This window comes from Pseudophryne corroboree, chromosome 1 (genome assembly GCF_028390025.1).
Source record: "Pseudophryne corroboree isolate aPseCor3 chromosome 1, aPseCor3.hap2, whole genome shotgun sequence".
Taxonomy (NCBI): Eukaryota; Metazoa; Chordata; class Amphibia; order Anura; family Myobatrachidae; genus Pseudophryne; species Pseudophryne corroboree.
Window position 1 is genome coordinate 211049072 of NC_086444.1, and position 21529 is coordinate 211070600.

General features: G+C 49.5%; 1 protein-coding gene across 3 annotated transcripts in view; it reads left to right on the forward strand.

Moving 5' to 3' along the window:
• The window catches only part of LOC135061454 (uncharacterized), a 556703-nt gene that overhangs the window by 167867 nt on the left and 367307 nt on the right, over nt 1–21529 (forward strand). For all 3 annotated transcript variants that reach the window (XM_063964060.1, XM_063964058.1, XM_063964059.1), the window contains exon 9: nt 20438–20668. In XM_063964060.1, coding sequence (XP_063820130.1) covers nt 20438–20668 — 231 coding nt within the window. The remainder of the gene's footprint in view (nt 1–20437; nt 20669–21529) is intronic.

The window sequence follows — 21529 nt, forward strand, 5'->3', positions numbered from 1 at the left end:
TATATCAGACACAATGCTCATTTTTTCCAACTTTATATTATTATCACAGACATTTGTCATAGTTGTTTTGGATCAATACCTGTGTTTCATAATTTTTTATCATATGTATGTAATTCGCTGCTGTTGGTGTAAAAACACGATATTGATATGATCGATGCTTTAGATATGTCAGATTTGTGACCTTACTCCAATTTGTGACTTTCCCAGCATGTGCTAAGAAAATAAATAGACTGAAACAATGGGATGTCTTTGGTAGTGTATCAATGTCCTCTTGTTTCCAATGCACACATTTGTTTTTATGCTTTAGGCTGTTCTTTTAAAAACAAACAATCTCAGCCAAATTTTTTAAATATGTTTGTTCTTTATTTCGGTTATTTTTAATACTTTGTTAGATCATGTCCTTTGCACATTACCTACAGACAGGGCTGCCGTCAGAAATTGTGGGTCCCAAGACTGACAAAATAAACAGAGCCCCTCCCCCCACCCCCAAAAAAAAGATTCTGCCGCACAGCTCCACCCCTATGTGATGTCATACATTGTGACGTTACATATAGGTGGAGCGTTGCGGAACTACAGGAACGGTTCACAGAGAGCTGATAAGCAGGGAAGGCTTGTTTTAAAAAGTCCTCCCTGCGATACAGCTGTTGTTTCACAGCCTGGTGCAGCTCTCCTGGTATTGTCAGTAGGAGCCAGGGGTGGGCCCCCCTCTCTATAAGGGCCCAGGACACCAGTCCCCACAGTCTCCCCCTGATGGCTGCCCTGCCTACAGATGTGTGGGTGTCTGTAATTCCTCCAAACATGTTTCTCAATCAGCAGCCAGGTGACGGCCTGTGCAGGTGGTCCTGCAATCTGTGTCCCCACATCTACCATTCACAACCACACTGTCCATATCTTGTTGCATTTGCTAAAATCATTTGTGCATGTATTTATAGGATATGTAATGGTAGGACATGCCTGTTAGTCCTGGTTTTGAAAAATAACATTTCTCTATCGTCCTAAGTGGATGCTGGGGTTCCTGAAAGGACCATGGGGAATAGCGGCTCCGCAGGAGACAGGGCACAAAAAAGTAAAGCTTTTACCAGATCAGGTGGTGTGCACTGGCTCCTCCCCCTATGACCCTCCTCCAGACTCCAGTTAGATTTTGTGCCCGAACGAGAAGGGTGCAATCTAGGTGGCTCTCCTAAAGAGCTGCTTAGAGAAAGTTTAGCTTAGGTTTTTTACTTTACAGTGAGTCCTGCTGGCAACAGGATCACTGCAACGAGGGACTTAGGGGAGAAGTAGTGAACTCACCTGCGTGCAGAGTGGATTTGCTGCTTGGCTACTGGACACTAGCTCCAGAGGGACGATCACAGGTACAGCCTGGATGGTCACCGGAGCCGCGCCGCCGGCCCCCTTGCAGACGCTGAAGAGAGAAGAGGTCCAAAATCGGCGGCTGAAGACTCCTGAGTCTTCATAAAGGTAGCGCACAGCACTGCAGCTGTGCGCCATTTTCCTCTCAGCACACTTCACACAACAGTCACTGAGGGTGCAGAGCGCTGGGGGGGGCGCTCTGAGAGGCAAATAAAAACCTTATTAGAGGCAAAAAATACCTCACATATAGCCCACAGAGGCTATATGGAGATATTTAACCCCTGCCTAACTTCAAAAATAGCGGGAGACGAGCCCGCCGAAAAAGGGGCGGGGCCTATCTCCTCAGCACACAGCGCCATTTTCTCTCACAGAAAAGCTGGAGAGAAGGCTCCCAGGCTCTCCCCTGCACTGCACTACAGAAACAGGGTTAAAACAGAGAGGGGGGACACTGATTTTGGCGATATTGTATATATATAAAAGATGCTATAAGGGAGAAACACTTATATAAGGTTGTCCCTATATAATTATAGCGTTTTTGGTGTGTGCTGGCAGACTCTCCCTCTGTCTCCCCAAAGGGCTAGTGGGTCCTGTCCTCTGTCAGAGCATTCCCGGTGTGTGTGCTGTGTGTCGGTACGTGTGTGTCGACATGTATGAGGACGATGTTGGTGAGGAGGCGGAGAAATTGCCTGTAATGGTGATGTCACTCTCTAGGGAGTCGACACCGGAATGGATGGCTTATTTAGAGAATTACGTGAGAATGTCAACACGCTGCAAGGTCGGTTGACGACATGAGACGGCCGACAATCTATTAGGACCGGTCCAGGCGTCTCAGAAACACCGTCAGGGGTTTTAAAAACGCCCATTACCTCAGTCGGTCGACACAGACACAGACACGGACACTGAATACAGTGTCGACGGTGAATAAACAAACGTATTTCTCATTAGGGCCACACGTTAAGGGCAATGAAGGAGGTGTTACGTGTTTCTGATACTACAAGTACCACAAGAAAGGGTATTATGTGGGAGTGAAAAAACTACCTGTAGTTTTTCCTGAATCAGATAAAATAAAATGAAGTGTGTGATTATGCGTAGGGTTACCCCGATAGCAAATATTGGCGTTATACCCTTTCCCGCCAGAAATTAGGGTACGTTGGGAAACACCCCTTAGGGTGATAAGGCGCTCACACGCTTATCAAGTGGCGTTACCGTCTCCAGATACGGCCGCCCTCAAGGAGCCAGCTGATAGGAAGCTGGAAAAATATCCTAAAAAGTATATACACACATACGGTGGTTATACTGCGACCAGCGATCGCCATCAGCCTGGAGATGCAGTGCTGGGTTGGCTTGGTCGGATTCCCTGACTGAAAATATTTTATTCATGTAGAGCATTTAATAGGATGCATTCTATATATATGTATGTGAGATGCACAGAGGGATATTTGCTCTCTGGCATCAAGATAAGTGCGTTGTCCATATCTCCCAGAAGATGTCAGGGACACGACAGTGGTCAGGTGATACAGATCCCATACGGCAGATGGAAGTATTGCTGTATAAAGGGAAGGAGTTATTTGGGGGTCGGTCCATCGGACCTGGGGACCACAGCAACAGCTGGGAAATCCAACCTTTTTTACCCCAAGTTACATCTCAGCTAAAAAAGACACCGTCTTTTCAGCCTCAATCTTTCCTTTCCCATGAGGGCATGCAGGCAAAAGGCCAGTCATATCTGCCCAGACATAGAGGTAAGGGAAGTAGACTGCAGCAGGCAGCCCTTTCCCAGGAAAAGAAGCCCTCCACCGCGTCTGCCAAGTCCTCAGCATGACGCTGGGGCCGTGCAAGCGAACTCAAGGTGGGGGGGTAGTCTCAAGAGTCTCAGGGCGCAGTGGGATCACTCGCAAGTTGACCCCTAGATCGTACGAGTATTATCCCAGGGGTAAAGATTGGAGAGTCGAGACATCTTCTCCTCGCAGGTTCCTGAAGTCTGCTTTACCAACGGCTCCCTCCGACAGGGAGGCAGCATTGGAAACAATTCACAAGCTGTATATCCAGCAGGTGATAATCAAAGTACCCCTCCTACGACAAGGAAAAGGGTATTATTTTTCCACACTATATTGTGGTACTGAAGCCAGACGGCTTGGTGACACATAGTCTAAATCTAAAATGTTTTGAACACTTACATAAAAGGTTCAAATCGAGATAAAGTCACTCAGAGCAGTGATAGCGAACCGGAAAAAAGGGGACTATATGGTGTCCCTGGACATCAAGGATTACCTCCATGTCCAAATTTTGTCCTTCTCATCAAGGGTACCTCTGGTTCGTGGTACAGAACTGTCAATATCAGTTTCAGACGATGCCGTTTGAATTATCCACGGCACCCCGGGCCTTTTTACCAAGGTAATGGCCGAAAAGATGTTTCTTCAAAGAAAAAAGGCATCTAAATTATCCCTTACTTGCACGACCTAAAAAGGGCAAGTTCCAGAGAACAGTTGGAGGTCGGAAGAGCACTATCTAAAGTAGTTCTTCGACGGCACGACTGGATTCTAAATATTCCAAGAATCGCAGCTGTTTTCCGACGATACGTCTGCTGTTCCTAGGGATGATTCTGGACACGGTTCAGAAAAAGGTTTTTCTTCCCGAGGAAAAAGCCAAGGAGTTATCCGACCTGTCAGGAACCTCCTAAAACCAGGAAAGGTGTCTGTACATCAATGCACAAGAGTCCTGGGAAAAATGGTGGCTTTTTACGAAGCAATTCCATTCGGCAGATTCCATGCAAGAATTTTCCAAAGGGATCTGTTGGACAAATGGTCAGGGTCGCATCCTCAGATGCACCTGCGAATAACCCTGTCGCCAAGGACAAGGGTATATCTTCTGTGGTGGTTGCAAAAGGCTCATCTATTGGAGGGCCGCAGATTCGGCATACAGGATTTGATCCTGGTGACCACGGACGCCAGCCTGAGAGGTTGGGGAGCAGTCACACAAGGAAGAAACTTCCAGGGGGTATGGACGAACCTGGAAAAGTCTCTTCACATAAACATTCTGGTACTAAGAGCAATCTAAAATGCTCTAAGCCAGGCGGAACCACTCCTGCAAGGAAAACCGGTGTTGATTCAGTCGGACAACATCACGGCGGTCGCCCATGTAAACAGACAGGGCGGCACAAGAAGCAGGAGTGCAATGGCAGAAGCTGCCAAGATTCTTCGCTGGGCGGAGAATCACGTAATAGCACTGTCAGCAGTGTTCTTCCCGGGCGTGGACAACTGGGAAGCAGACTTCCTCAGCAGACACGATATTCACCCGGGAGAGGGGGGTCTTCATCCAGAAGTCTTCCACATGCTAATAAACTGTTGGGAAAGACCAATGGTAGACATGATGGCGTCTCGCCTCAACAAGAAACTGGACAAGTATTGCGCCAGGTCAAGAGATCCACAGGCAATAGCTGTGGACGCACTGGTAACACCTTGGGTGTACAAATCAGTATATGTGTTTCCTCCTCTGCCTCTCATACCAAAGGTATTGAAGATTATACGGTGAGGAGGAGTAAGAACAATACTAGTGGCTCCGGATTGGCCAAGAAGGACTTGGTACCCGGAACTTCAAGAGTTGGTCACGGACGACCCGTGCCCTCTACTTCTGAGAAGGGACCTGCTACAACAGGGTCCCTGTCTCTTTCAAGACTTACCGCGGCTGCGTTTGACGGCATGGCGGTTGAACGCCAGATCCTAAAAGGGAAAGGCATTCCAGAAGAAGTCATTCCTACCTTGATTAAGGCAAGGAAGGAAGTCACCGCGAAACATTATCACCGCATTTGGCGAAAATATGTCGCGTGGTGCGAGGATCGGAGTGTTCCGACGGAGGAATTTCAACTGGGTCGTTTCCTACATTTCCTACAATCAGGTTTGTCTATGGGTCTCAAATTGAGATCTATTAAGGTTCAAATTTCGGCCCTGTCAATATTCTTCCAAAAAGAATTGGCCTCAGTTCCTGAGGTACAGACTTTTGTTAAAGGAGTACTGCATATACAGCCTCCTGTGGTGCCTCCGGTGGCACCGTGGGATCTAAATGTAGTTTTAGATTTCCTCAAATCCCATTGGTTTGAACCATTGAAAAAGGTGGATTTTAAATATCTCACATGGAAAGTGACTATGTTACTGGCCCTGGCTTCCGCCAGGAGAGTATCTGAATTGGCGGCTTTATCTTATAAAAGCCCTTATCTAATTTTCCATTCGGATAGGGCAGAACTGAGGACTCGTCCGCATTTTCTCCCTAAGGTGGTATCAGCGTTTCACCTGAACCAACCTATTGTGGTGCCTGCGGCCACTGGCGACTTGGAGGACTCCAAGTTGTTGGACGTTGTCAGAGCCTTAAAAATATACATTTCAAGGACGGCTGAAGTCAGAAAATCTGACTCGCTGTTGTTACTATATGCACCCAACAAGTTGGGTGCCCCTGCTTCTAAGCAGACGATTGCTCGTTGGATTTGTAACACAATTCAACTTGCTCATTCTGTGGCAGGCCTGCCACAGCCTAAATCTGTTAAGGCCCATTCCACAAGGAAGGTGGGCTCATCTTGGGCGGCTGCCCGAGGGGTCTCGGCATTACAATTCTGCCGAGCAGCTACGTGGTCGGGGGAAAACACGTTTGTAAAATTCTACAAATTTGATACCCTGGCAAAAGAGGACTTGGAATTCTCTCATTCGGTGCTGCAGAGTCATCCGCACTCTCCCGCCCGTTTGGGAGCTTTGGTATAATCCCCATGGTCCTTTCAGGAACCCCAGCATCCACTTAGGACGATAGAGAAAATAAGAATTTACTTACCGATAATTCTATTTCTCGGAGTCCGTAGTGGATGCTGGGCGCCCATCCCAAGTGCGGATTATCTGCAATACTGTACATAGTTATTGTTAACAAATTCGGGTTATATTGTTAAGGAGCCATCTTTAAGAGGCTCTTTCTGTTATCATACTGTTAACTGGGTTTAGATCACAAGTTGTACGGTGTGATTGGTGTGGCTGGTATGAGTCTTACCCGGGATTCAAATTGCCTCCCTTATTGTGTACGCTCGTCCGGGCACAGTACCTAACTGGAGTCTGGAGGAGGGTCATAGGGGGAGGAGCCAGTGCACACCACCTGATCTGGTAAAAGCTTTACTTTTTTGTGCCCTGTCTCCTGCGGAGCCGCTATTCCCCATGGTCCTTTCAGGAACCCCAGCATCCACTACGGACTCCGAGAAATAGAATTATCGGTAAGTAAATTCTTATTATAAAATGTAAAGGTTTTTGTGAATACAGTACTTGCTAAATGAAAATTTTCACATTCAGTCCAACATTATAGAATGATATACAGATCATGGCTTATTAAGTATATTTGGCCCTCTGACACCGGTGTATAAACCTCCTAATGATAATCTGTGGACCCCTTATTCAAAAGTAAAGCATTCATTACCTTTAATACCAATAAATAATGACACGGAGACTTGAATTTGGCAGAAAATTGTTAGCTATTTATTGTACCCTAACCATTCGCAAACGTGTAAATTGAAAATTTTAGTTAACATGCCGATTCAGCCGGCATATGGTGGCAGAAAAAAGAACGGCTCTATTCAACTGACGCTAACCTTAAAACATTAAAAAACTATCCTAATTTAAACACAAACTATAAAATCGGTAATAGGTGCCCGACTCATACCCCCACGGTGACTACCCACCCTGATGGGTGATGCCGCTGCCCCCGGACGGGTGGTCGAGCGGCCTTAAAAGTCAATGGAGGTGAGTGCACCTAAACCACACCAAACTGTAAATCACTACAGCAAACAAGACAAACTACAACCTGCCGTTCTTTTCCGCCAACAGCGAAAGACTCCTCCCCAGAGTCTTCGCACCGCCACCATAACCTCAACCTAACTCCTGCAACACTAGAAACAGATCCTCCAGGAAAAGCATCATCCCCTCATTGGACAGATGCACACCATCAGGCCGAAAAAGGTGACTGTCTCGAAACCGAATCCTAGGGTGGCGAACCACTTTGCCTCCGTGGGACAACACCCACTTCGCCACCGCCCCATTCACCTTCTGCCTGGCCTCATCAATCAGGCGACCGTCCGCCACACCTCGCCAACTCAACCTTGGCACCATCATAGAGAACACCAAGACACAATTGGTCCACGCTGCGGCCACACTGGCCAGATCCTTCATCATGGCCCACCGCAGCTCCAAAGATGTCCTCTTCCCCAGGTCGTTGCCCCCTAAATGGACAACCAGCACCCTAGGGACTCCATGCTCGCTGGCCTGACTGACTAATCTACTCTTCAGATCTTTCCACATCATCCCCCGCCAACCAAGCCAACGAACGCCATGAGCCCTAGGAAACATCTGCGCCCCCTCCGAGGCCAAAAACCTGGCTGCCCAGTACACATAAGAGTGGCCAACCACCCAGACTGCCAAATCATCGTCTACCCAACCTGAAGAGAAGGAAAGGGGTAAAAATTCGGTTAATAAGAATCTAAAGCAGAGTTTATTAAATGCATTAACCTGAAGGATCTGCCAAAAGAAAAAATGGATTTTCGTGTCTTGCAGAAGTAACGGCCTAGCCGATCTGCACAAGCTTCCAGCCAATTTGAAGCAGAACATAAACACACAATGGGAAAAATCAAATTAAAATAAGAAAATAAACGGGGGGGGGGTACAAAATGGGAAAAACATGTAAGAACTCAGCTGGAGGTGAAAGCGTAAAAACCTGCTGAGGGACTTTGATTAGAACTGATCAGCCGAATTGTAGATTAGAATTCAGTCCGTCAAGTCAGGCAAAAAATCGCAAAAGAACTCCAGACCCCCGCTGCCAGCAGCGGCGAGTGGCTAATCCCTGAGTAGGATAAACAGGGGGGACAAACAGATACACCACACAAGGACGTACTGAACTTTACAACAGGACTTATACAACTACAAATAAACAAAACCATATTCAAGCAAACATATCATGCAACGGGGCGAATATATTGTCTGTAACTCGACGACTTCCATCGCCCCACCGCCTGGATTTCAGCCATGGAAAACCCTGCCGACGTCGCAGCCCCGATGCGGAAGGAATGTGTCCCGAAATCAGCGGGTGGAAGGCCCAAGCTCGCCAGACAGCGCTCCAGCATCCAACAAAACTGATATTTCGTCACTGGCAGACCGTCATAATGCAGCAACCACGACCCCCGACCATCTGGCCGCACTGCCGCATATTGTACTGCCAACCTCACTGGGCAAATGCTCTCCTCCTGCGCCGAAACCAAGGTGACCCATCGACCTCTACCTACTTGGTCCGTCTTAGAGCGACGCAATCTGCACAGCAAGGACCTCTCACCCACCACCACGTCCTCGAGAAGCATGCGCGAATCTGCTCGCATAGATGGCGCCACCAGCTCCGAAACCCGAAAGGCACCGTGGTAAGCCATTGAGAACGCCAAACGGAACAGCAGCGACTCAAAAATAGACGACGCGATACTGCCAACCGCCATGATGACAGCCGGAAGCAAGGCCGCATCAATGGACCACCTCCTATCAGGCGGCGTTGGCGCCACGCGCGCCCACCCCTTCATCGCCTTAAGCAGAATCCCGCTCTTTGTCACGTCAGGGACACCCTTGATTTTGTTAAAGAACGAAATACCAGCTAAGTACCGGGATACCACCGCTCTGGAACTACCCGTAACAAACAGCTGCCAAATAAAAGAAAGCATCATCCGATGCCCGCTCTTACCTTGTTGACTTCGTCCTCGAACAAACTCCTCCCACTCGATCCAAGCTTGTCCGTAAGCCTTGAGCGTGTTCGGAGCGACTGACCGCATCGCTAGACCCTCCAGTCCGGCCCGATCACCTGCCAGACATAACCGGGACATTGAACCCCTTGCTCATCGGCCTCGGGTGCCAACAAACAAAACCTCTCCCACTGACCTCGTGACAACGCGTCGGCAATTCCGTTCTCCAGACCAGGCACATGCTGCGCGCGGAACCACACATTCCTATGCAAGCATGTCAACAGCAGCTGCCCCAGCACCCTCAGGACCACCAGCGACTTCGCCCTCTGGTTATTTATTGCATGCACCACGCCCAGATTGTCACATCTAAACAGGATGCTGCGATGCGCCAGACGATAGCCCCAAACCTCCAGCGCCACCATAATGGGGAAAAGCTCCAGCAGCAAAAGGCCCTTAGTTAAACCCTCGCGATGCCATTCCGCCGGCCACAAAGCCGCGCACCAAGATCCCTCAAGGTAGCAACCGAACCCAGAGGAACCCGCCGCGTCGGTAAACAGCTGCAGCCCAGCGCTGTCGACTGTTGGGGCCTGCCATATACACACCCCGTTGAAGTCCTCCAGGAACGAGGCCCATACGACCAAATCCCTCTTAATCTCGGAGGACAAGCGTACGAAATGATGCGGCCTGGCACACCCCGCAGTCGCCCTTTCCAGCTTCCGGCAGAAAACCCTGCCCATCGGGATTACCCGACAAGCAAAGTTCAAAAGGCCCAGCAAGGACTGCGCCTGCCGCAGCGTGACTTTGCGCGACCTTACGAACCGGCAGATAGCCTCGCGGAGCTTCGCAACCTTGACCGGAGGCAGTCGACACGATCCCGCCACCGTGTTGATTTCTATCCCCAAGAATGACAAACAGGAGACCGGCCCCTCCGTTTTATCCTCGGCCACAGGAACGCCAAAGTGAAAAAACAGAGCTCGGATGCTGAACAGCAAGTCGCCACAGCGTGGCGAATTCGCCGGACCCACACTCAGGAAGTCATCGAGGTAATGGGCGACTCCGTGACCCCCTGATGAAGACTCCACACACCAATGTAAGAATGTGCTAAACCGGTCGAAAAACGAGCAGGAAACGGAACAACCCATCGGCAAACATTTGTCGATGAAATACTCCGCTCCAATCCGAAAACCCATAAAACGGAATGAGTCCGGATGCAACGGCTGCAACTGAAACGCGGATTCCACATCGATCTTAGCCATCAGAGCCCCAGGGCCGTAACTACGGACCAACTCTAGCGCCTTGTCAAACGACTGATACACCACCGAGCAATGAGCCGGCGGTATCGTGTCGTTGACTGACGACCCCGACGGGTAAGAAAGATGCTGAATGAGCCTAAAAGCACCTGGAGTCTTCTTGGGAACTACCCCCACTGGGGAGATGACCAAGTCATCCACCGGGGGTGAGATAAACGGTCCCTCCATCCTACCCAGCCTTACCTCCTTATCCACTTTCTCCCGCAGAACCGACGGCAAGGCACGAGCAGACTGGAGATTCCGTTGGGCCCGGACCGAAACCTTGCTCGCAACAGGCAAGCGAAAACCAAACTGAAAACCGTGAAACAAAAACTGAGCGTCCGCCTTATTTGGATACCACTCCAACCACTTGGCCATTGTATCCAAATTAATTGGCGTTGTCGCCCTGCGGAGCGCTCCCGCTCGCGCCGGGTCTTGGGTAACTTTGCTTACCCCGCGCACCCTGGCGACTGCCCTTAAAACAGGTAGAGGCTGGGCGGGAGCCGCCACATTGCAAGCACAAGTGTCGAAACCGACACTGCTTGCCAAAGGAACAGGACGCATTGTTAAATGCGAAGCACTTCCCTTTTGCGGCGGCCTGCCCCCCCCCCCCCCACGGACGGCCTACCTGCCTTGCCCGATCCGCCGTCCGCGCCGGTCCCTTGGGCGGACGACCCTGCGCGGTGCCAGTCCGCCCCCGGATTCCGGGGCTCCCTAGCTGGTTGAGAAGCCCGGGTGACTTGGAGCCAGACTTGCACGTCCTTGCAACCAAAGCCAATCACCTGCAAACAGTCCTGTTTTTCCCGGAATTTCTCGTCATACATCCGCCATTCGATGCCCGACAATGTGCGCTGCATATCGTGTATTAAATGCAGGTATCTAATGACGTTCATATGTTCGCCAGGCCTATCTTCTAGGTAACAAGCCGCAAAGACGCAAAAACCGGCAAGCCAGTTGTCGAAGGTACGGAAAGCCTCGGCCCCGATGCCCTTCTTCGCTGACGCCGACTTATAGTCCTTCTTTGCGTCCTTCGTCAAGACGAACATATCAACGTAATCGCCCCTGCAGATTTTCCTACGGCAGCTATCCCGAAGTCCCCGCATCACGGCAGTGTAATCGCAGTGAACTACCCCAGGCAAATCGCGGCGCTTCTTGGCCATGCGAGCGTCCTCGCTAAGCCGCTTACGTCTCTTCCGCCTCTCCTGCTGCCCCGCCGCCCTCTTGGCGTATTTAGTCGCGTGCTTTTTCGTCCTAGTCGTGCTACTGACTTCGGACGCCGGCAACGACAGGGAAGAGGAAGAGGTGCGAGAACTAGAGCGCGTGCTGGACACCGACTGCTCAACCTCACCTGATGCTGTCGACTGCTCGGACAGGGAATCCTCCGGTGTGGCCACTGCGACATCCTCGTCCTCGCTCCCCACCATCTCAACTTCGCCGCGATCACCTGAAGTAGAAGACGGAGCAAAAGACCCAGAAACCAATCGAGGCGCATGCCTAGCCCCCCGGGGCGAAGGCGTCCCCACTTTGCGCCCTTGCTCGTCCCGCATGGAACGACGACCTAGCTGCGCCATGGCCGCCCCAGCTCGCTGCAAGCGCGAGCAACTCGCTGCGCCGCCGACACCGGCTGCGCACCGGACCCGCTTGCTACTGCGTGCGTGCCGGAACGCCTTGCCACGCCCGGGGATGCGGCCAGCGGACCCAATGCCGCCACCACCATTGACAGGGCCGACGCCAGTTCTCCGGAGGGGTCCTGACCACCCCAAAACTCACTGCCGGCACCCGCGGGAGCCCCCGCAGCTGCCGGCGCGCACCTCCCTGTCCGTCGCCCAACAGGCGCCAACAGGGGGCCCGATGCCCGAATCCCAGACTGCCCCGATGGGGAACCGGCAGCGCCCCTGAACATCAGCGGCCCGGTCCCCCACCAGTCACTGCTCCCCACCAGCGCCTGCCTGTCGCTGCCAGCGCTGCTTCCACTTTCTGACCCCCCGCGCGCACCCTCCTCCCGCTGGGAGGGCGCCGCTGCGGGACTCCCTGCTGCCCTGCTCGCTTCTCCTGCGCCCCCCGTCGCCGCTCCCCGCCGGACTCCGGCTGCAAGGGAGGCAGCAGAGGAGACAGGGACACCAAGGGCGCCACTGCGCGCACACGTGCGTGAACAGCGCCACCTATGGAGAGCGCGGGCGTGCGCGCACCCCGCCGCTTCCCGCCACAACCCCTCCGTCAGTGTATGCGGGTATAACAGCCGGACGAGACCCCGCTACAGGCCTCGTCCGACTTGCGACCGCCGCCCGCCCGCTCTGCCCCCCTCGCCCGGCACCGCCTCTCGGCCGCGACAAGGGAAGGGGACCGAAACAGCAGCCTCCGTCGGCCGCCCAACGTGGCGCGCCCGAACGCAGCACCGAAGCCGCCAACACTGCACCCGGAGGTGAGGGCCGATGCCCGTCCACCTCCGGGCGTCTTGCCTGTGCCCCCAGCCCTCCCCGCCACCCGTGCCCGGCCGGCAAGACCGGCCCGGAACCCAGCGGCAATGAGGACCGGGTCCGCCGTGCCCCGTCCTCACCAGCGCCCGCGTAGGCCCCAGAAGCCGGGAAGCTGTCAGCAGCGCCAGCCAGCCCGTCCTCGGGCCCAGACCCACCGCCAGATGAGCGGTAACGGGCTGGGGTCCCTGCGGTACGGCGAGGTCGAGATTCGGCCATCACAGACAGAATAACTTGGAAGGGAAGTGGTAATACTAAGCTATAGCAAACAAGGCTAACAAATGTGGAAACTCTGCTATGCAGCACTCACCAGAGGCAATTCAGCAGCAAGAGAGACCAAGCTGGCCTAGCATTGCCTATATATATTAACCCTCCCCTTTTTCCATGGGCTGTACTTTCCTCACAGCTAGGTCCACCCCTCACAGGAGGTTTAACTCTCTCTATTCCTATGCAGTCATTTCGCTCTCCTTCCGATGACAAAGTAGAGAGAATGCCAGTAGAGGTGTGATAGGAGCAACTTCTGATTATCATCTACATTTTAAATAAAACACTTAATAGAATGACCCTTATCCACATGGTCACTTAATTTCTCATGTTTTTTGTGCACAAAAACAGAGAATTTGCTAAGGAAAATATTATTTATTCACTCAGTCTGCCTATTTCATTCAATTTTTTTTAAACGTTTGTTTTCTGTTTCTAATCTATTTTTGTTGGGAGGGTGTTTAAGGAGGTTAGCTGCAAATGCTAACAATAGCCGTATACTTGTTTTATTAAAAAAAACACAAATGATTTACCAACAGCTCACAACCTCTACTAGGAAGTTGTCTCTGCAGCTCTTGCTATAAACTAACGTTTTCTTATTTTACCTTTCAGTTACCCTCCTTCCAATTTCGGACTACTTTATGGCCTCTTGTTCTAGAAATCCTCCTTTAAGTATGTTTTCTTCCTGGAGTCGGTCAATACCTGTAACATGGTTACTGCTTCACCTCTGCCCTTTTTTTTCCTTTAAAGTGTATGTTGAGCTCTTTAATTCTCCCCCGATATGTTTCATGTTCTAGGTCGTGTAGTCTATATTTGTAACCCTTCAGTTGTTTTAGGGGGTAATTCAGATCTGATCGCTGCTGTGCATTTTCGCACAGCGGGCAATCAGAACCTAACTGCGCATGCACCGCGCGTCGGACAGCAACAACAGGTATTGCTTTTCAGCAACGGTTTTGTGTGAAAAATCCGATCGCACGGGCATTCGCAAGGTGATTGACACGAGGAGGCCGTTTGTGGGTGGCAACTGAGCGTTTACTGGGAGTGTTAGGGAAAACGCAGGCGTGCCCAAGCGTTTTCAGGGAGGGCATCTGACGTCGGCTCCGGCTCCGATCAGCCCGATCTCATTGCATTGGTGGAGTAAGTCCTGGGTTGCGCACAGACTGCACAAAGTGGATTTTTGCAGCTCAGTCATATATGCGATCGCACACTTGCACAGCAAATTTACACTCCCCCTGTAGGCGGGGACTATCTGATCGCAGGACAGCAAAATTAGCAGCCCAGCGATCAGATCTGATTTAGGCCCTTAGAAAGAACCTCCAGAATTGGGAATATTCCTTACCAGTCATCTCTAAAGGGACAAGATAACTTTTTTTTTCGTGCTACATTGTTATTTGTATGTACAGTGGTGCTTGAAAGTTTATGAGCCCTTCAGAATTTACTATATTTCTGCTGAAATTTGGCCTGAAACGACCTCAGATTTTCACACAAGTCCTAAAAGTAGAAGTGACGTTATTCCCCATAGTAAGATTCTAGCTATTATTTTCTAGAAGGTGCTAGAAAAATGATAAGTAGAATCTCATTGGTTGCTATGGGCAACATCTCCACTTCCAATATACCCCTAGGCCGTGCCATTTTGAAATATATATTTTCTCATACGTCCTAGAGGATGCTGGGACCCACTTCATGACCATGGGGTATAGACGGTTCCACAGGAGCCATGGGCACTCTTAAGACTTTTCAATGGGTGTGAACTGGCTCCTCCCTCTATGCCCCTCCTCCAGACCTCAGTTTTAGAAATGTGCCCAGGCAGACTGGATGCACTCTGAGGAGCTCTACTGAGTTTCTCTGAAAAGACTTACGTTAGGTTTTTTATTTTCCGGCAGAACTGCTGGCAACAGACTTCCTGCTTTGTGGGACTGAGGGGGCAGAAGTAGGAACCAATTTCCTGAAGAGTTTCATGGCTCTGCTTCTGGCTGACAGGACACCATTAGCTCCTGAAGGGTACTGAACGCTAGCCGTGCCTAGATGCTCACTCCCACAGCATGCCGTCACCCCCCTCACAGAGCCAGAAGTCAGAAGACAGGTGAGTATGAGTAGAAGAAGACAGATCTTCTATCAAGAAAAGTGACGGCTGAGGTACAACGCGGCTGGCGGGAGCGCAGCGCGCCATTGCTGCCCACACACACAGGCACTGCAGGGCGCGGGGGGGCGCCCTGGGCAGCAAAAAACACCTCTATAAACTGGCAAAAAGGCACAGCCCTACCCCTGCCAATATAAATATTAAGAAAAGTTTCTGAGGTAAAAAGGGCGGAGCTTCTTCCTCAGGCAGCCAGCACACTGCTCAGTGCCATTTTCTCTCTCCTCAGGCTGCAGAGACATCGCTGGTCCTCCTTCACTTCTGACTACAAGTATCAGGGTGCAAAACAGGGTGGGGCACAAGCGAATTTAAGTGTGTTTTACTGTGTAAAAAGCGCTGCATGTCAGTGGACATTCTGTGTTCACAGGCATTAGATACTGGCGCTGGGGTTGTGAGCTGGCTGCTCCTAAACTGTGTCCCTCTGACAGATTTTACTGTGGGTCTGTCCCCTATAAGTCCCAGTGTGTCTGTGTGTGTGTGTTGTACACGTGTGTAAGACATGTCAGAGGCAGGGAGTTCCTACCCGGAGGAAGGCATTTTAGGGACACAGAGTTGTAATGTGGTGGCGCTGCCGGCACACCAAGAGCCAGCATGGGTGAAAGAAATACGTGATAGTATGCATCATATCAATAGGAGATTAGATAAGTCTTAATCTCATGCTGAGTGCTGGAGAAAATCTGTGGAGGATGTGATTTTTTAGGGCTCTGTTCTTCCATCCGCATGCGACCCCTCTGGGTCACATAAGAGACCATTTGCGAATATTGTGAATACTGATACCGACACGGACACTGATTCTTGTGTCGACGATAGTGACTCCAGAGAAATAGATCATAAATTGGCAAAAAATATACAATATATGATTGTGGCTATAAGGGAAGTTCTGGAAGTCACGGAAGCCACTCCTGTACCTCAGGAGAAGGCTTATTTCTATAAAGAAAAGAAATCTAAGGTCACTTTCCCTCCTTCCCACGAGCTTATTACACTCTTTGAAGGGATGTGGGTGAATCCCGAAAAGAAATTTGGTATTCCCAAGAGAATTCAGATAGCTTATTCTTTCCCGGTGGAGGACAGGAAAAAATGGGAGTCACCCCCTGTGTTAGACAGTGTACTGTCCAGGTTGACAAAGAAGGTAATTCTCCCTGCACCTGGCACGGCTTCACTAAAAGAGCCGGCAGACCGAAAGATGGAAACTACATTGAAATCCATTTATGTTGCCAATGGTACACTGCTCAGGCCCACAATTGCTTGCGCGTGGGTGAGTCACGCTATTGAAAAATGGTCAGAAAGCGTGTCATCAGAAATTGACACGATTGATAAAGATGAGATACTCCTTAAGTTAGGGAATATCAAAGACGCTGCCGCATACATGCTAGAAGCGATGAAAGATATTTGACTTTTGAGTTCACAAGCCGCTACCATGGCAGTATCGGCTCGGCGGGCGTTGTGGATTCGCCAGTGGAACGTGGATGCAGATTCCAAAAGAAATATGGAGGCTCTCCCACATAAAGGTGAGGCCTTATTTGGCGATGGACTGGATGCGTTAGTCTCGGCGGCTACCACAGGTAAGTCGACATTTTTGCCCTCTGCGCCTGCACCGGCAAAAAAGACATATCACCCGCACATGCAGTCCTTTCGGCCCAATAAATACAAAAAAGCGAGTGGTTCCCCCTTTTTTGCGGGTAGGGGAAAGGGAAAGAAGTCCACAGCAGCTTCAGGTTCCCAGGAGCAGAAGTCTACCCCTACTTCTGTCAAATCTTCAGCATGACGATGGGGCTCCTTTGCGGGAGGCCTCTCAGGTGGGGGCACGTCTCAAACTGTTCTGCCAAGGTTGGATTCTGTCTGGCCTGGATCCCTGGGTGTTGCAGATAGTGTCCCAGGGATACAAGCTGGAGTTTCAAGACATTCCCCCATGCCTATTTTTCAAAACGACCTTGCCAGCTTCTCTTCCAGAAAGGGAAGCAGTAACAGCGGCAATCCAAAAATTATGTCAGGATCAGGTCATAGTCCTGGTACCTTTATCACAACAAGGGGAGGGGATTTATTCAAGCCTTTTTGTAGTTCCGAAGCCGGACGGCTCGGTCAGACCGATCCTAAACCTGAAAAATCTGAATCTCTACTTGAAACGATTCAAGTTCAAAATGGAATCACTGAGGGCAGTGATTTCCAGTCTGGAGGAGGGGGACTACATGGTGTCTGTAGACATAAAAGATGCTTACCTGCATGTTTCCATTTATCCTCCTCACCAGGCTTATCTGAGATTCGTGGTTCAGGATTGCCATTACCAATTCCAGACGTTACCTTTCGGTCTCTCCACGGCGCCGAGGGTATTCACTAAGGTGATGGCGGAGATGATGGTTCTCCTGCGTCAAAAAGGAGTCAATATAATTCCTTATCTAGACGATCTCCTGATAAAGGCGAGATCCAGGGAGCAGTTGTTAAAAAACATCACACTCTCCCTGCCAATACTCCAACAACACGGTTGGATCATAAATTATCCAAAGTCACAGTTGGAACCGACGACAAGATTGTCTTTTCTCGGGTTGATTCTGGACACAGAAGTTCAGAGAGTATTTCTTCCGGTGGAAAAGGCTCTGGAAATCCAGAAAATGGTAAAACAGATATTGAAACCATCGAGTGTGTTGATCTATCGGTGCATTCGGTTGTTGGGGAAGATGGTGGCGGCCTACGAGGCCATACAGTTTGGCAGGTTCCATGCCAGGGTATTCCAGTGGGACCTGTTGGACAAGTGGTCGGGATCCCACCTACACATGCACGGAAAGATAATCCTGTCGTCAAAAGCCAGGATTTCGCTCTTGTGGTGGCTACACAGTTCTCACCTACTAGAGGGACGCAGGTTCGGGATTCAGAACTGGGTCCTGGTAACCACGGATGCAAGTCTCCGAGGCTGGGGAGCTGTCACTCAGGGAGAAAGCTTCCAGGGAAAATGGTCAAGTCAGAAAGCCTGCCTTCACATAAACGTGCTGGAATTGAGAGCCATTTACAACGGCCTTCAACAAGCGGTACATCTTCTTCAAGATCATCCCGTGCAGATCCAGTCGGACAATGTAACAGCAGTCGCGTACATAAACAGGCAGGGCGGAACGAAAAGCAGAGGTGACGAAGATCCTCCTCTGGGCAGAAAGACATGTAAAGGCTCTGTCGGCAATTTTCATTCCGGGTGTAGACAACTGGGAAGCAGACTTCCTCAGCAGACACGATCTCCATCCAGGAGAGTGGGGCCTTCACCAAGAAGTCTTCACAGAGGTGACAAGTCTTTGGGGAGTTCCTCAAGTAAACATGATGGCATCTCGTCTCAACAAGAAGCTTTAGAAATATTGTTCCAGGTCGAGAGACCATCAAGCAATAGCAGTGGATGTGCTGGTGGCCCAGTGAGTGTTCCGGTCGGTGTATGTCCTCCCTCCACTTCCGCTGATCCCAAAAGTGCTCAGGATCATAAGACGAACAAGAGTTCAAGCAATCTTCATTGCCCCAGACTGGCCAAGGAGGGCTTGGTTCCCAGATATTCAGGAGTTGCTCATAGAAGATCCTTCGCCTCTTCCTCTTCGCGGGGACCTGCTGCAGCAGGGGCCGTACGTGTATCAAGACTTACCACGGCTACATTTGACGGCATGGCTGTTGAGCGCCGGATCCTAGCCCGAAAGGGTATTCCCAAGGAAGTCATCCCCACCCTTATTCAGGCCAGGAAAGGAGTAACGTTGAAACATTACCACCGTATTTGGAGAAAATATGTGAATCGAAGAAGGCTCCCACGGAAGAGTTTGAGTTGGGACGTTTTCTCCATTTTCTGCAGGCTGGTGTGGAGGCGGGCCTCCGATTGGGATCAATCAAGGTCCAGATGTCGGCCTTGTCAGTGTTCTTCCAAAAACAATTGGCCTCTCTTCCAGAGGTTCAGACCTTCGTGAAAGGGGTTCTGCACATCCAGCCTCCATTTGTGCCTCCAGTGGCACCATGGGACCTTAACGTGGTGTTGCAGTTCCTTCAATCAGATTGGTTGGGAGGAGGGGCATAGAGGGAGGAGTCAGTTTGCGCCCATTGAAAAGTCTTAAGCGTGCCCATGGCTCCTGCGGAACCGTCTATACCCCATGGTCATGAAGTAGACCCCAGCATCCTCTACGGACTAGGAGAAAAGGATTTACCGGTAGGTATCAAAATCCTGTTTTTTGTGTCTGTGTTAAATTTCTTTTCTGTCTCATACCCTTGCTTACAGTCTAGTGTACGTAGTGGACCATCATGGCTATAATACATAATTTATTTATTAACATCTATTAATATAATACACACATATTCCACAGCGTATGGTCACACAGTCTTGCAAAGCTGATATTTATTGCACTTTTGTCACCAGCTTCCACATTAGCTATGTGGTTTATATTGGTAGGGTTAAAGCAGGAGTGTGCATTGTATGCTAGCAGTATATATACTCTCATACTCTCTACAGTTTGCCTTTGATTTTGTGCAGTTACTTTAGTGAATATTTACTAATAGTGTTTTCTTGCCGGGGTCAATTCAATTAGGAGCAACAAAAGCAGCTGCAGAACTCACCCCCTCATGGCCCAATATCCCCCTGGACTACTTATTATGAGGCTGCAAGCGAGTATTCATGAGTCTTTCGGTACCATATTTACAGCATTTAGCTCCAGTTAGTCGTGGGCAGGACATAGGAGCAGATGTATTAACCTGGAGATGGCATAAGGTAGTGATAAACCAGTGATATTTGCAAGGTGATACACACACCAGCCAATCACCTCCTAACTTTTAGTTTACATATTGGAGCTGCTTGGCTGGTGCGTGTATCATCTTGCATTTATCACTGGTTTATCACTTCCTTATGCCTTCTCCAGGTTAATACATCTGCCCCATAGTTTGAGCCCATTGTATGTGTGGCAGTTACAGATATTCACCACTCAGCACAATCTGAACACACACATGCCAGAGTTGTCCCAAGTTTACAATGCCGATAACCCGTGTGCCCACTTTTCTGCTGTAAAACTTACTAAGATGAAGTGGAAACAAGCTATTAGAAGACTCCGCAAAATTGAAGGTGACACTTCATGTGTCCTTTATTCATATTCTATGGAAATATTCTTCAAAGTCTTTGTACAGTATGTCTCTATGTTGAAGTGAAGATGTTTGATTTTATTTCACCTTTCAAACTTTTCTTGTTTCTCATCAGAGTGCTCTTGAAGGAAAACTCAGCACATTGTTCAGACACCTGCATGCAACAAGACAAACACTGAGCCTCATTTTAGCCCCAGGAACAGAGTCCCCAGAGTCGGCTCATCATATACTACCGACTGTTATGTATTCCAGGTTAATAAATCATTTGACAAGATGCACTGAGTCTTTGGAGGAATGTTGCAGAGATTTGCTCACAATGACACTTATTGTACCATCTGCACCTTGGGTGAGTAGATACCTATCATTTCTCGTTTGCTGTACATCATCTCATAAAACCTATTATTGTTTGAAAGAATCAAAAGAAATCTCCAAACGCTGCCAGTGTACTTTGGCTTAAAGTGCTGTCTCAGTTCTGTGCAGAAGCACTTGCTTTTCTTTTCACACTGCACCAGTTGTATCCATAGATTTGTTTATTACTATTTAATAGTTTATAGGAATATATACATTTGTTCTACTTTTGGAATAATTTCTGTTTTGAGTAAAGTAAGAAACTCTATAAAATAGTAACTTTCAATTTTATTTAATTACATTTTCAGAAAATAAAAACACACTCTCTGTAATCAAGCTAATTGGGTACAGTGTCCGATAGACTATTGCTCTTATGATGGGTACACACTGGCTGATATATTGTCCGTTCTGTTGAACAAGCAATTTATCCTGGGTCCGTCAGCCTTTTGTGTACCAACGTTATGTCTGTGAACGCCGTCGTTCACAGACCTATCGCGCCAGTCCTGCAGAACACACGATGACCAATATGTCTACAGATATACTGGTGCATCGTTGTCTGTGTACGGCCGGTCAGCTGACCACTCGTACACATGCTGCAGCAGCCAACGGTGATTGACGGCTGAACTAGGCAGGCGCATGTAAATGCCCGCCCTGTTCGTGATGTCGGTCATGATGGATCCGGCTATAGATAGATCTGCAGATATATACTGAGCAGCGTGTACCCACCATAACTCTGTGTAATCTACAGCTTTAAAGGGCCATTAAATTAAAATACAGGCTGGTTTGATATTAAAAGACAGCTTGGAACTACCTCAAATGCTGGTTTGGATTGTTGGTCCATCATTTATATTTGTTATAC